This window comes from Myotis nattereri (genome assembly GCF_964212035.1).
Source record: "Myotis nattereri genome assembly, chromosome: 14".
NCBI classification, from domain to species: Eukaryota; Metazoa; Chordata; class Mammalia; order Chiroptera; family Vespertilionidae; genus Myotis; species Myotis nattereri.
Genome location: NC_138089.1, coordinates 38,525,212 through 38,538,912, shown reverse-complemented (window position 1 = coordinate 38,538,912; position 13,701 = coordinate 38,525,212). Strand labels below are relative to the sequence as shown.

Genomic DNA, 13,701 nt, shown 5'->3' with positions numbered 1-13,701 from the left:
ACAAACCAACAAAAATAATAAAGTACAAGGAAAAATTCAAAGGCAAGTGTTGGGCAAGTCTCCCAACCCCCCATCCTGATTTGAAATAAAACACGGGCTAGCATTCATGTACCCCTTGTCAGCAGGCTGCATAGCACAGGGGTGTGTGTGTGTGTGTGTGTGTGTGTGTGTGGATGCAAATGGCTTGATCATTTGTCACTGTAACTTCACTCCCCCTGACACGCTCTGAAATCGTCCGCATCAGCATGTGTTGTCTCTCATATGTCCTGCATCCGTCTTTGAGGCGACGTGATTGTGGTCTCCCATGAAATGAGAATAAAACAAAAGTGACGGATTAATCCTCTGTCTCTAATTCCTTGCCACCTATGCGGGCTGACATGGGGCCAGGAGAGGTCCCGTGTTGGCAGTTGGACTCTGAACCCTAAGCATCCTCAGAGCCAGGGCCTCTGGCTGCTTTGTGGAGGTGGCGGCTGAACAGTCCCCTCTCCGGAGGCAGCAGCGTCCCTCACAGTGGCCTTTCTCCCTTAGGGCGTCGAGGTGCAGACAGACTACGTGCCCCTGCTGAACTCGCTTGCAGCCTACGGCTGGCAGCTCACCTGTGTGCTGCCAACGCCCGTCGTCAAGACTAACAGGTAACAGAAGGGTCATTGCTGTTGCTGAACACGCACTCTGTGCAGGCGCTGTTCCCCGGAAGCGCTTCATGTACATAACCTGGGAGGCGGGTGTGGCTGCATGAGCTCTCCTGCTGGGAAGTGGCGGGGCTAGGATCTTGGATTCCTACCCCCTGCCCCAGAGCTCTCACTGCACCCCTCTTCCTACATGGGGAGCCTTGGCCAGTGACGCACTCCTGCCCAGCATGTCAGAGAGGAGCCAGCTGGGCTGAGGAGACTCGGGGCTCTCAGCTGCCGAAGAAACTCAGCACCTACTATGTGCTCTGTGTCGGGCTAGAGAGGCATTTTGTATATAAAGTCTTTTTCTAGCTGAGGACAGTGTGGCCAGGGCCGGGGGAGAACAATCATGCTGGTGGTCAGCAGCCCCACGAAGAACATGTGAGGACCTGGATCCGGGGCCCTTGCTTGTGGCACTCCCTCCGATTTCACATTCATGGTGGTGTGCCCACCCCCAGCTCTGCCCACCACCCCTTGAGCCACGGGCTTGTCCGAGTCATCCCAATGCTAAAAGCCTTGCATCTGGGTTTGCTATCGAAACTAATCCTCCTAACTATCCTCTAAGCATAGATTGGATTCCCATTTTACAGATGAGGAAACTGAGGCTCAGAGAGGCTCAGCCACATACCTGAGGCCACACGACCACTAAGGGGCAGAACCTGGGGCTAGAACCTCAGTTGAAAAATCAAGGGCTCCCTCTCCTTCGCCTCCTGGCCCACCGATAGGGATGCTCCTGCCCGTGGCCCTCGGTGCTCTGCCTGCCCCGATCCTGCGGCACGCCCACCACTCCAGGGTGATGGACAGCATGGGGCAAGGCTGGTGATCGAGGGGGGGGGGGGCGGGGCGGGGAATGGCAGCCAGTGCAGCCCCGGGCTCAGACTGAGGGTGGCGAATGATCAGTGCCTTTCCTGTGTCCTTCTGCAAGCTCGTCTGGGCTCTCAACATGTCTCCCGCCTGACACTGGGACACAGTAGCCTGTGTACCTGCAGAAGCCAGTCTGTAGCCACCTCTGGCCCTTCGCCACTGGGAGCCACCATATTGCTGCTCAGCCAAGACTCCTGTGGGCACAGGGAGATGCAGCAGAGTAGAAAGGATCCTGCCTGGGTTTGTGGCTTGCAGACTTGAACCCAAGTCCCCAGTCTGCCCCCTTGGGCCAGCCAGGTAGCTTCTTGGAGTCTGGGTGCCCGTCCACGAAGTCTGGTCCAGAAGCCGGTCACAATGAGCACGTCTTTGAATGCGAAGGTCCAACTGGTTCTGGACTAAGCTCAAAGGGTGCAGACAGGTCTCTGTCTGTCTGTCTCGGATCGTCACACCTGCCAAATAATTCTCCCTAACCCTCCACTTCCCTGTGCCTTAAATGACCCCTTGTAGTGGAGTGGAGACCGCACTGAACCAGGCAGATCCGAGCTTGAATCTTGGCTGTCTGCGCTGGAGCCTGCCCCTTACACGAGCTCTCATTTCCTGTCTGTAAAGACGTCTGCCCCGGCCCTTGGAACACTGCGGCGGCCTGAATGAGACATTATGTGTGGGTCACCCCGCCCACCCCGGAATAAAACAGGAAATATGAGTGTCTCCCCCTGACCCTCTGACGTGGTGTCCAAGTAGGGACACGGTGTCTCAGCAGGAAGGACATTTGCAAAATAATAGATTTAAGAAAGTGATACGAAGGGTGGAGGCGGGAGAGAAAAACCATCCCCTTCACAATATCTCTATCATCTCTAAAGGCAGCTCCAGGGGTCCTGCCTTCCTGGAGGAAAAACGCACGCACTGGGCCGTAAAAATGAGCAGCACTCCTGGGCATCCCTCGCCGGCTTTGTTAATGCCACTCCCTGCCTTGCCCACCGCCTTCCCCTGTGTGGCCTGCCTCAGTGAGGGTGAATCGGGCCTTGGCCAGACCTGTGAACAGCCAGCCCTCCACCCGCTGTCCCTGTGACGGCTGATGGGCAGAGCTCTTCACCCAGGTCCTCATCCCCCCTGCCCATCCTGGGCCAGCCAGGCCCCTCGCGGCCTCACTGCCAAAGACAGATTTGGAAGAGGCACGCCACCCCTCTGAGAGTCACAGAAGAAGCCACTTTGTCATCATTTGGCACGATGCCAGCTGTTCTTTCACATCACGGGGAGGGCGTTTCTCACCGTGAAGCTGACTTTGCAGGGATGCCCGCAAAGCTTTTGTTGGGCGCCCGAGATGCCCCCCCCCCCGCCCCGGAAGCCAGGGCGGGTGGCCTGGGGTGGGAGAGTGGGGGCTTTCTGTTCTGACCCCTCACTGTCATTCCTGCGGGCGGTCAGCCTTGAAGCTAGGGATGCAGTGTCTGCGAGGTTTGTGGCTCCCCCAGGTATAACCTCACTCATTCTCTGCTCCTGTGTGTTACAGGGAGGGAAACGTCTCCACCAAGCAGATCGTCTTCCTTCAGAGACCGTGTCTACCTCAGAAACTCAAGAAGAAGGAATCCAAGGTGAGTGGCCGTGGTTGCCTTTCTCGGGTTTCTCCAGCGGGGCTTCACGCGCAAGGGGGTTTTCCTACCGCAGGTGGGTGGGCAGCCTACTGCAGCTGCTAATGGCTCCGAGCCCAAGGACACCTGAGCCCCTCGGCGACCTGATCAGGCCTGAAGCTGCCAGAATGGGACAGGCAAGGGCACTGGAGGGCCTCATCTGCCAGCATCCTGCTGGTCGGGCCAGAAGAGAGGACGAGAGAGGTTCTTGCAGACACTCGAGCGTGCCAGACATTCCCCCTGGGCTAAGAATAGGGGCACGAAGTCAGCTGCGTTCTGACGAGATGCTGGGGGTGGGAGGGCGGGTTGTGTCTCTGCATCTTCATCTCGTTGCACGCGGGCTGAGCTCTGGCCTGCCCGGGGAGCCCTCGGGACATCAGAAGTTTGGCGATCTTGGCAGACAGACCCTGCAAGAGCGCCTTTGTGACAGCCCCAACCTGCAGGCCTCCGAGTGGCAGCAGCTGGTCTAGACAGAGGTCAGCCTTAGCCTGTGGCAGTGAGCCCTCCAGTCAGGCTGCCCTGCCATGGCCAGGGTCCTTTTCCTCTCCCTGGTCATTGCGTGAACCGTCGGGGAAACACAGTCGCGCTGAGAGACTGTGGCCATGCTCAGGACATCTCCCGTGCTTGATGCGGTCGATCCCGGGTCCTTCCCTGTGTCAGATGATTCTGACATTCCACACCCCGTGCTTTTCCCGTGGATGTGTCACCAGGTATCAGGAGGGGGCAGGTGAGTCTAGGGAACCTGCCAAAGCCCAAGTCAGTGTCACCTGGAGCCAGCTCGCGCCACCTTCGATGGCAAGGCCGTGTTCCCAGGCAGAGCCTGCTGGGCCTGCTCGCGCCTCACGCTTGGCAGTCTTGCTTCCTCGTGTTCTTTGGACACGGAGCCTGGACAGGAGCACCAAGCAAGTGGACAGATTGGAGCAGCCCCTCAGCAGCCAACACATCCAGGGGGGACCCGTTTGTGGGACGAACACCAAGGAAATGGCGCCTTGAAGCCAGTTGAGGGGGAGGGTAGAGGACTCTCCAGGTGCTGATGCACATGTGACTGGTGACAGCAGCAGAGAACCGGAAGGCAGCTGCCAACCCACCCTGTACCGCCAGGAGCAGTAGCCGCGGGGTGGGGGTTGGGTGGGGGGGAAGGTGGGTCAGCCAGGACTGCTGTCAGTGGTGGCGTAGCTGTGGGCTCCGGGGGACTGCACATTCACAGTGACATTCAACAACCACGCGGGCAAGGTCTCCACCAGCCACCAGAGGAAGCTGCTTCTGCCTTTAGGAGTGGGAGGCGGTGCTGCCTTGTCCTGGATGCTCTCCTGGTTGTGGCGCCGAGGACTCCCAAAGCAAAGACGCGCGGTTTGATTTTGGTGCAGACCATGCATCTCAGAGGGGCAGCCAGTGGGAACCTGAGCGGGCAGGAGGTTTCAGAGGTGGAGTGTTAAAGCTGGTGTGAGAGAGAGAATCCAGCAGGACGGGAGTCTGATTTTCTGGTCGGTAGAAACTTCCATACAAAGCAACTACGCGAATATGGGGTGGCTGCTTTCTCCTTTGTTATCCCCGACTCATTCCAAGTTCGGGTGGGCTGGTGCCGAGCTCTTGTCCTCGGTGTGACCTCGAGAGAGCACCCGGCCAGTGGAGTCCCAGAGAGGGGGCTTCACGGCAGACGCCTTGTCTCGTCTCCCCGTCCCTGTCACCTGCTGCTCAGCTGACGCGGGGGGCGTTCTGCTCCCACAGGTCTGTGGGTTCCCGTGACTGGGCAGCAGCCCCATCTCGTCCTCACGGTGCTGAGCGCCTGCAGCACTGACACTGTGGGCTGCCCGCGCCTCTTTAAGCTCCTTTTCCTCTTGGCTCCGTCCCACCATCTTCTCCTGGCTCCATCCCACCCTCCCCTCCTGGCTCCCCACCAGGTTCCCCGGGGCTCAGGCCCAGCCACTGCTCCTCTCACTCTCTTCCCTGTCCTTAGAGAGTCTCTTTCATCCCCAGAGGGAGAACATCTCTCACCACCTCTGCCGTGACCCTTGTATCTGCATTGCAGCCCTTGCTTCTCCCCTGCCCAGCTCACCTGTCCTGTTACTGCTCAGCGATCTCAGAGAAACGCGTGATTTTGCCCCCCTCCTCCTCAGCTGGCCCACCTCCCCTTACCTAGAGGAATGGGCCTCCACCAACCCAGAGGCACCAGCCCACCTGGGGTCATCTTGGACTTTCCCACCCCCTTCCCCCAGCAGAGAAGCCTTAAACGTGTCTATTTTAGGTCCTAGGATCCCTGGGTTCCTCCACTTCTCTTCACCCTCACTTGCTTCAACTACAGTCTCCTGATAACAGGTCTCCCTTCAAATATGTTCTCTGTTCGGAGACAAAGTGATCTTTTGAAAAAGCCAGTTGGCCCGCCGGTGTGGCTCAGTGGTTGAGCATCCACCTATGAACTAGGAGGTCACAGTTCAATTCCCAATCAGGGCACATGCCCATGTTGCGGGCTCTCTGTGCAGGAGGCAGCCAATCACTGAGGCTCTCTCATCACTGATGTTTCCATCTCTCTCCCCATCTCCCTGCCTCTCTGAAATCAATAAAAATATTTTTTTAAGAAAAAGCCCATTGAATCATGTCACCTCACTGCTTAGAACGGTTCTTTGCATGAAGATGGCGATCTGGAATGTGGTGCACAAGGCCCCGTGTGATCAGCCCCGGGTCCTGCTTGCCGGCGATGTTGGCCTGCGTGCTGCTCTGTGCCTCTCCTGCCTCAGGGCCTGCGCTTCTGCTCTCCCCTGCCTAGGACACTCTCTTCCTCGGTATTTTCTCAGGACGGTGTGATACCCTGGGGAGAATCCCGTCCGTCTCTTCCCGGGCTCTCCTCTACCGGTTTGTGCTCATTCGTTTATCCTCTCCTGGGAGAGTCTGTCCATGAGAGCACAGACCTGTGCTTCTGACTGTTGCCTGCCCAGTGCCTGGCTTTTAGCTGGTACTCAACAAATATCTGTTGAATCAGTGAACGAGGAATCAAAATTCTGAGCCCGGGACATGCCTGTTATGTCCAGCATTGAAATTTAAGAAGAGAAAATCCCAAGACTGGCACAGCGGGGATGAGGCACAGTTAGTCGTCTTTTAATCAGCAGAGCGGACAGAACCCTCTCATCGAGACTTTTCAGCATTTGAAAGAAACCCCTCTGTGTGAGTGTGGTGTGGAGCTCCCTCGAAGGTGAGAGGTGGTTTCCGCGATGCCGGAGCGTCTTCCTTCCCGCTAACCTCGCTGACGTGGGGGCAGGTCGGGGACAGTCTTTAAAATGTGTGAATTAAATCCATCAGCCCCTCCTGACACGCAACTCTGGGCACACACTGCTGTAAGGTGGAGGATTGTCACTTCCCCCGGTTACTTCTGACATGGACGGCTACTGTGGGGTCCTTCCTGGTTTAGGCACCAGTGCCACCCCCACGTGGAGAGACACCCTGCGTGGGAAGACTGGCACGGGCATGGCGCAGCCTGGCAGTTAGCAGCTGTGTGTGGAGTTCAGAGACTCCCTGGTACCACCCGAGACATGGAAAGGTCCTCCAGGCCTTTAAGTGGGGGTGTCACCCCCCGCCCCTCAGAGCCGCCACCCAGAAAGCAGTCCCTGGGGCTGCACATCCCTGCCTCTCTCCGCTTCTTGCTTTCTGAGATGTCATCTTTTTGAGCCTTGGGGTCTGGAGCAGGTTTTGTTGTTCGTTAGAGACAACAAGAGGGGAAGGGGAAGCCTGGGTGGGGAAGGGAGCAATGTGACGGTGGAAGGGAGGGGGGCAGAGGGAGCCCGTCCGTGGATGGCACGGCTGGGGTTAGGCGAGCCTGGGGGCTGTCCTTGTGTCCCAGCTGTTTCTCACACAGCAGTCTCTGCCCACGTGCTTTTCTCTGCTTGGTGGTTCTTAGATTGTGGCCCCTGGACCAGCAGTATCAGCCTCAGCGGGGAGCTTGTTAGAAATGCAGTCTGCCTCCCCTCCCCAGGCCCTCGGAGTCACAGGGGGTGGGGGATCTGGTTGAAGGAGCCCTCCAGCGATTGTGATGCCCACTCCAGGCAGAGAGCCGGTGTCTTAATTGAAGAGTTTAGGCCCCTTTCCAGCCTTACCCGTGGCCCTCCATCCACATTTTATCATTATTGATTTTTTTAAAAATGGGCCTGTCAGGGAGTCTTCAGTGTAGATACTTGTTTTTAATAAACTGAACCAAAGAATCTTTAATGGCCATAAATCTAGACTTCCATTAGCTGACCACCCGGCCTAATGATCAAGTGCCTGGTCTAGCAGATGCGTCTGAACATGGTGAAGTCTGAAAGCTGAGGCACTTACGCATTGGGCTGAGCCATCCAAAGGGGTGTTGCCTCCTTCCTTCTCTCTAGGTCAAGAGCCTAAAGCCTTTCACCCCCAGGGTGGCTCAGTGGTTGAACATCGACCCATGAATCAGGAGGTCACGGTTCGATTCCCAGTCAAAGCACATGCCTGGGTTTGGGGGCATGCAGAAAGCAGCTGATTGGGTATTCTCTCTCATCACTGATGTTTCTATCTCTCCCTCTCCCTTCCTCTCTCTGAAATCAATAAATACATATATACATATATGTATACATATATATACATATATATTATATATATATATATATATATATATATATATATATATATATATATATATTAAAAAGAGGCTGGAAGAAGGGTAGTGTGGAGCCAGAGGCAGCTGTGTTTGAATTCTAGCTCTGCTATTTCCAGCTGTGTGACTTTAGGCAAGGTACGTAACCTCTCTGAACCTCTACATGCTCATCTATAAACTGACTCTAACAGTGCCTACTGAGAGTATTGCTTTGGGGATCCAGGGAAATGGGAAACTTTGTCACTGTCTGAGACACATAGGAGGCACCTTGGTAAGGGTTTGTTCTTTCCTGGGCAGGTATCCTACAGGCAGTCGGCAGCTCAGAACATTTAGCTTTTAGATTCTACAGACCCTAAGTTTTGCCCACTACTACTTCCCTGCTTCATGGGAATGTCCCCACAAAGGAGAGAAGGAGGAAGGGGGAAGACTTAAATCAGAGCCTACTTGGTACCTGGCTGCGGCGCCGGGGACAGCACGGGGACTCAGTGATGTCATCACAAACCCATCTGAGGACACGGAACACAGAGCAGTCCAGGAAGGCATTTGGCTTGGCAGAGATTCCTGAGTTGACTCTGAAGGACAGAAAACATTGGCTGGAGTAGCTCCCTCCCAGCTCCGCTCCGACAGTCCTGAGTCCTCTGCCCAGCAGGCCGGGCCGGTTCTGGGAGAGAGTGGCCGGTGTGCCTGCCACAGGCCTTTTCCGCGGTCTGTGTCCTCCTGTTATCTTCTGTCAGGAGATCAACAAAATGGGGTCTTCTTCTGGAACCTGGATATGGCCAGGCATCCAGAGGAACACAGACCTTCTGTTGTTTGTTTAGCAAGAGCAGCCCCTGGGTTTGCGCTAGTCAGTAAGTGTCCAGGATGGACTCTGGCAAAGGTGGCAGCTCCTCGGTTGGAGAGCATCCAACTGCAGGGGGCGCTGTGCACGCCCACTTGTGTGACCCGGCCCCTTGGTTGTGCACTGCAGCCCTGGAGGCTGAGACAACTATTTCAGAGATGATGAATTTGAGACTTGGAGAGATTCATAACTTGCCCCAGGATAGAGAGCCAACAAGTGCCAGGACGGGGATTTGAACCGGGCTCTCAGCTGCTGTGATGTTTTCACATGTAAGGCCTTTTACCACTTTTTTTAGCAAAAGGAAAGCTTCCTCCGACTTCCCTGCTAGCCGACTGCCTCTCAGAGAAATGCACATCGGCAGGCTTAACTGGTGTTTGTCTAAAAACACGCAAAAGTGCGGGAGCTCTATTTGGGGACATGGATTTTTATTTACTAGTAAGGCTCTTCCATGTGGGCTGGCATATGAAGCAGTGGCAGTGGCTGCCTATAACAAGGCAGCAGTTAGGAACCACGAGCGCTTGTGCCCGAGAGCCACAGAGGCTTGGCGTCGGAGGCAGCAGCAGAGGCTCTGGGGCCCCCGGTTGGCGCCCCGCACTTGTGGTTACAGAGCCGAGACGCCTGCTTCAGTCTAGGTTGGCGCGGGCACCCTTGGGATGGGGGTCTGAGGCACCGCTTTGCCTTTAAGGGGTCCCATTGTCAGGAACTCATGGCTTAGGTGGAAGAAGCTTAGAGTGTGAGAGAGAGAACCCGCACAAAGGCGTGTCTGAGCAAACCCCGTCCAACATGGGAGGTGAATGCCTTTGGGAATTTGGGAGGAGGTGGGGAGGAGGAGGGCAGGATAGATGGTAAGTCCTAACCTCAACATGCACTTTGCTCCTTTTCTCTTCTTTGATGGGAAATCTTGTCCAAAGGTGTTTGACCCAAGGACCCTGTGGCTGTTCAGGCAAATGTTTTCTTTGGGGGAGTAGATCTCTACCACTGAAAATTCTGCAACGGTGGCAGATTTTTAAAAATTTACATAGCACATTTTTTGGTTTTTCCTAGCAAGGCACTCAGTTATTTAGCATGTGCTAAAGCCTTAAGAAATCATTTTCCACTGATGGTGCAATTGCATTCCTGGGCTCCCCTCTCCAGCCCAGCAAGAAGCCATCAGAACCGAAGGCTGCCTTTGTTCTTCTTTCAATCACAGAGTGTCTGAGATTTAAGTCCATATTTGGCAAAAACCAATGTGGTGTGACCGAAGTAGAAAGAAATGACCGTGATGGGAACTTAAACTGAATCCCTGTGTGCACGTGGGTCACGGAGCTGCACCTGCAGGGGGGCCAAGTCCCATGATTCTCTTCTTCCCGGTGAGACCACTCCCGGCAGCGGGGCTCCTGTCTCTGGCCCCCATCCACCTACCTCTCTCTCCTCGGGGGTTTCTCTCTCGTTCTTTGTGCCGGTCACAACGGGGCCTGGCGCATCCACAAGATCCCTTGGCTGCCATCTTCCCTGAGGGGACACCACATCTGGCACCTGACTCTGTGGGTCCCCACCCAGAGTGGACTGCCCCCCAGCTCTGAGGTGGAGGCATGCTGGGGGATACTGACCACCCCAGGAGGACAGAGGTCAGAGGGGCTTTTGCTCAGGAATACTGGGGGGGAGGGACCCCTGATGTTTGGGGAGGAGAAGAAAGAGGCTGCAGTTAGTTCTGCTGAGTGGTCAGCCCACAGAACACATTCCTCATGTATAAACACGAGGACCCGTTTCTCTGAATCTTCCAAGGTATTTTTTTAACACGCCACAATGTTCCCATGTCTGCTCAAGCTCATTTTCCCAGATCAATTCCAAGTGCACAGGCTGCTACCCTGTCTGCCTCTGGGACCGTTCATGTCATCAGCAGACTCAGCGGGACTTTCAGTGTTTCCCACTCTGTTTCTTCCTTAAATTAATTTCTCTTTTTGGAGATCAACCAGAAGTAAGGTGCAGGTACACCGGTCCCTCCTCACTAAACCCCAGGCTATGTTTTGACTCTAAAATTACAGGACTGGTTGACACTGAAACTCAGTGCAGCCAGCATGTCTGGGCTCTGTCGTCCTTCCATTCATTTATCCCACAAGTAGGAGGAGTGCCTACTCTGTGCCAGGCACTGTGCTCTGCCCCAGGGACGCAGAAGGAAATAGGACAGGCGGCTTCCCTGACCTCATGGAACTTAAATCTGGTGTCAGTAATGGTAACAGCAAGTGTGTCTGGTATATGATGTCAGGCACAGTGCTAAACCCATGACATGGATTATCACATCATTGGAACCACACAAATACCCTGGAAGGCAGGGCCTGACATACCACAGCCTACCACCTGTTTTAGCAGATGAAATGTTGTTGGACATAGTCACGCTCATCGGTTTACATATTATCTATGATTGCTTTTCTGCCGCAATGGTAGGGTTCAGTGGTTTCCTAATGGTTTCGGCAGCGACCATGTGGCCCGTAAAGCCAATATAAACTATGATCTGACTTCTACAGGAAAAGCTAACTGGCTTTGCTTTCTAAGAAAATCAAGTAACCCACCTTGGTTTTGGTTGCTGTCCCCACTGTACAGATGAGGGCACTGAGGTCGAGCAGTGGGGCCAGGGAGTGGTGGAGTTGGGACGCTTCACACATGCAGTCTCACTGCACAGCTGGGACAGGTCTCGTTCTTGGCACAGCTCAATTACTGAGTGCACGACCTGAGTCTTCTCTGAGTCTCTGTTGAAGTCCCTGGTGCTTGGCTGCAGATCGGGCTCCCTGGGAAGCAGGGTCTGGATGGTGGGCGTTTTTGAGGGAAGTGCCCTCAGGAACACCCGTGGGGAACACAGGGCACAGGAGTGGGCCGGGAATTGAGCTGGATGCTATCTCAGCAGTGGCCTCGGCCACCCCTCCAGGTAGCTCTGGAGCTGGGATGGCCTTTCAGAGTTTGCCTAGTTGTGCAAGGAGGGATAGGCCCTTGGACCCCACCCAGACCAGACCTTGGGTATAGGTTGCCCCAGGAAGGGAGAGTGACCTTCAGTGAGGTGGTGGGTGCTGTCAGCTGATAGCAGCCCCGGTAGCTGGGGCAGCAAGCCCGCCAGTCCTGCAGGGGACCCGGCGCCCCACATGCTGTGCCTGCTCAGGTGAGAGAATGTGGCCCAGTGCAGGCCCACCGCCTGCTCAGACCCCTGGCACTTAGGAAGTGCCGGCCCCGTGTCCCCTCCTCCTCCTGATGGATCAAACGATAGGATTTCAGGACAGCATGGAGCAGGCTCTCATGGTGGGTGTGATGTGTCTGGGCTGTGATTCACGTTGGCCCCGCCCCCAGAATGCGGGCAATTGTGTGTCTTGCTGCAGAGAAATGACACGGGTGTGAGTGTAGATGCATCCAGGTGAGGCTCTGGGGCCACAGAGACTGCGTTTACTTATCTCCATCCTCTCCCATGTTCAGTTTCAGTGGCGATTCTCCCGCGAAGACATGCACAGCAGGCAGATGAGGAAATCCAAGGGTAAACTCAGTGCCAGAGGCAAGCGACAAGCCGAAGAAAACGACCGGAATCTGGAAGACCAGTTTTCCAAGGCCGGGGACGTGGGGAACTGCGTGCTGAACCAGCAGCAGGAGGACGGAGCCTCGGAGGAGGCGAAGGGCCCCGTCCAGGAGGTCACCGGAGAGCCGCTGAGTCCCGATGGCCAGCTCTGTGTGGAGGGCGGGGCCGTGCAGAACGGTCCTGCCGGCCACTGTGGGGCCTTGGCCGGGGGCTGTGAGGGGCTCTCAAGTCCTGGAGAGGATGCTGGGGAGGGAGGTACTGAGGCAGCGGCTGCCGAGACAGCAGACGACTGAGTCCCAGCAGTTGGCGCTGCAGCCAGACCAGTCGGCCACCCCGAGGCACTGCTGGCAGCCCAGTCGGGCTGCTTGGCCCTGGTGCCCTGTGTTCCCTTTGGCTTGGCTTGACCTCACTTGTGAGCTCGCCCAGGCCCTGCAGGGCTGGCTTCCTGACTGTTGGCTCCTGCACATCCATTTGAAATGTCATACTGCCCCCCTGTTAGAATGCAAGAGGTCAGCCTTCTCAACCTCAGGGCGGAAGGCCCAGCCCCGGCTCCACACTCCTCAGTGGGAGGGTCTGGACCGTCCAGTGCCTGTGTCCGCCCCCGCAGGGCCTCCAGGGAGCATGCGGTCAAGTCCATGGACCTCCCTAGCGACAAACCAGGGCTGTGTGGGGTTCACTCCCACAGGCTGCCGGGGCAGTGACCACCCTCTGCTGCTCCCTGTCAGCTGCTCTTCACCTAAAGCCAGGACCCGGCTGCTGTGGCAAAGAAAAGGACCTTAGGGGAGGGCAGGCGCCCCACCTCCTGGCTTTTCTCTAGCATCCCATAGACACTGGTAACCTGGAGATGAAAAGGTAACTGTTCGTGCACCTGCTTTCGCAGAATGTCCAAGGAAGTATCCTGTGTTAGTGTTAATGCCAAAAATTTTTTAAAGGTTTTGTATCCAGCACATCGTGTGAACTCGCGTGTTCTCTGTCATTTCAGGGCAGCCTGGCGGGTTGGGTGCCCTTGTCGTGTGCTATTTTAATCCGTGCGTCATTGGCCAAGTTGCCTCCCATGTATGCTACCACGTGTTTATATCGTCCAGAAGGTATCGTTAAGGCTTTACGTAGATGCAACTGGTGTCTTCACCAAAACAACAGCCTGTCTCTTTCTTGTTTAGTTACTTAAAGCAATAAATCATCTATGAGTTAGAGCCCTGTGCGTACTGAGTATTAGTTGTGTCACAATGAGAAGGCCCTGGCCTGATGGTCCCAAGGACTCAACCCCACATCCCGAAGTGACTTAACTCCCGGCAGCGCGATGACCTTCGAGAAAAGGACGCTCCTGTGGGAAACCAAGGAGCCAGCCAGACACACGGTGCCTCCTGGTCCTTTGTAGAAAGAATGCAGACAGTGGGATTCAGGTGCCGCCAGGTAAGTCAGGGCAGAGCCGCCCCCCATGGCCCGGGGTGATGGAGGAAATGCCTTTTGAAAACAAATAGCCCCACACCAGTTTCTGTCTAATAAGCATGTTTCCAAGCTTTTAAGGAAATCATTGAATGAGGCAAGTCTTTTCCCTCTTTGCAAGTTCG

General features: G+C 55.5%; 1 protein-coding gene across 4 annotated transcripts in view; it reads left to right on the top strand.

The window, feature by feature from the left end:
- Window positions 1–13,323, top strand: part of RFTN1 (raftlin, lipid raft linker 1) — a 175,392-nt gene extending 162,069 nt beyond the window's left edge. For all 4 annotated transcript variants that reach the window (XM_081105591.1, XM_081105589.1, XM_081105590.1 and 1 more), the window contains 3 exons: window positions 529–632; window positions 3,040–3,121; window positions 12,034–13,323. In XM_081105591.1, coding sequence (XP_080961717.1) covers window positions 529–632; window positions 3,040–3,121; window positions 12,034–12,423 — 576 coding nt within the window. In that variant the 3' untranslated portion in view covers window positions 12,424–13,323. The remainder of the gene's footprint in view (window positions 1–528; window positions 633–3,039; window positions 3,122–12,033) is intronic.
- Window positions 13,324–13,701: the final 378 nt, after the last annotated feature.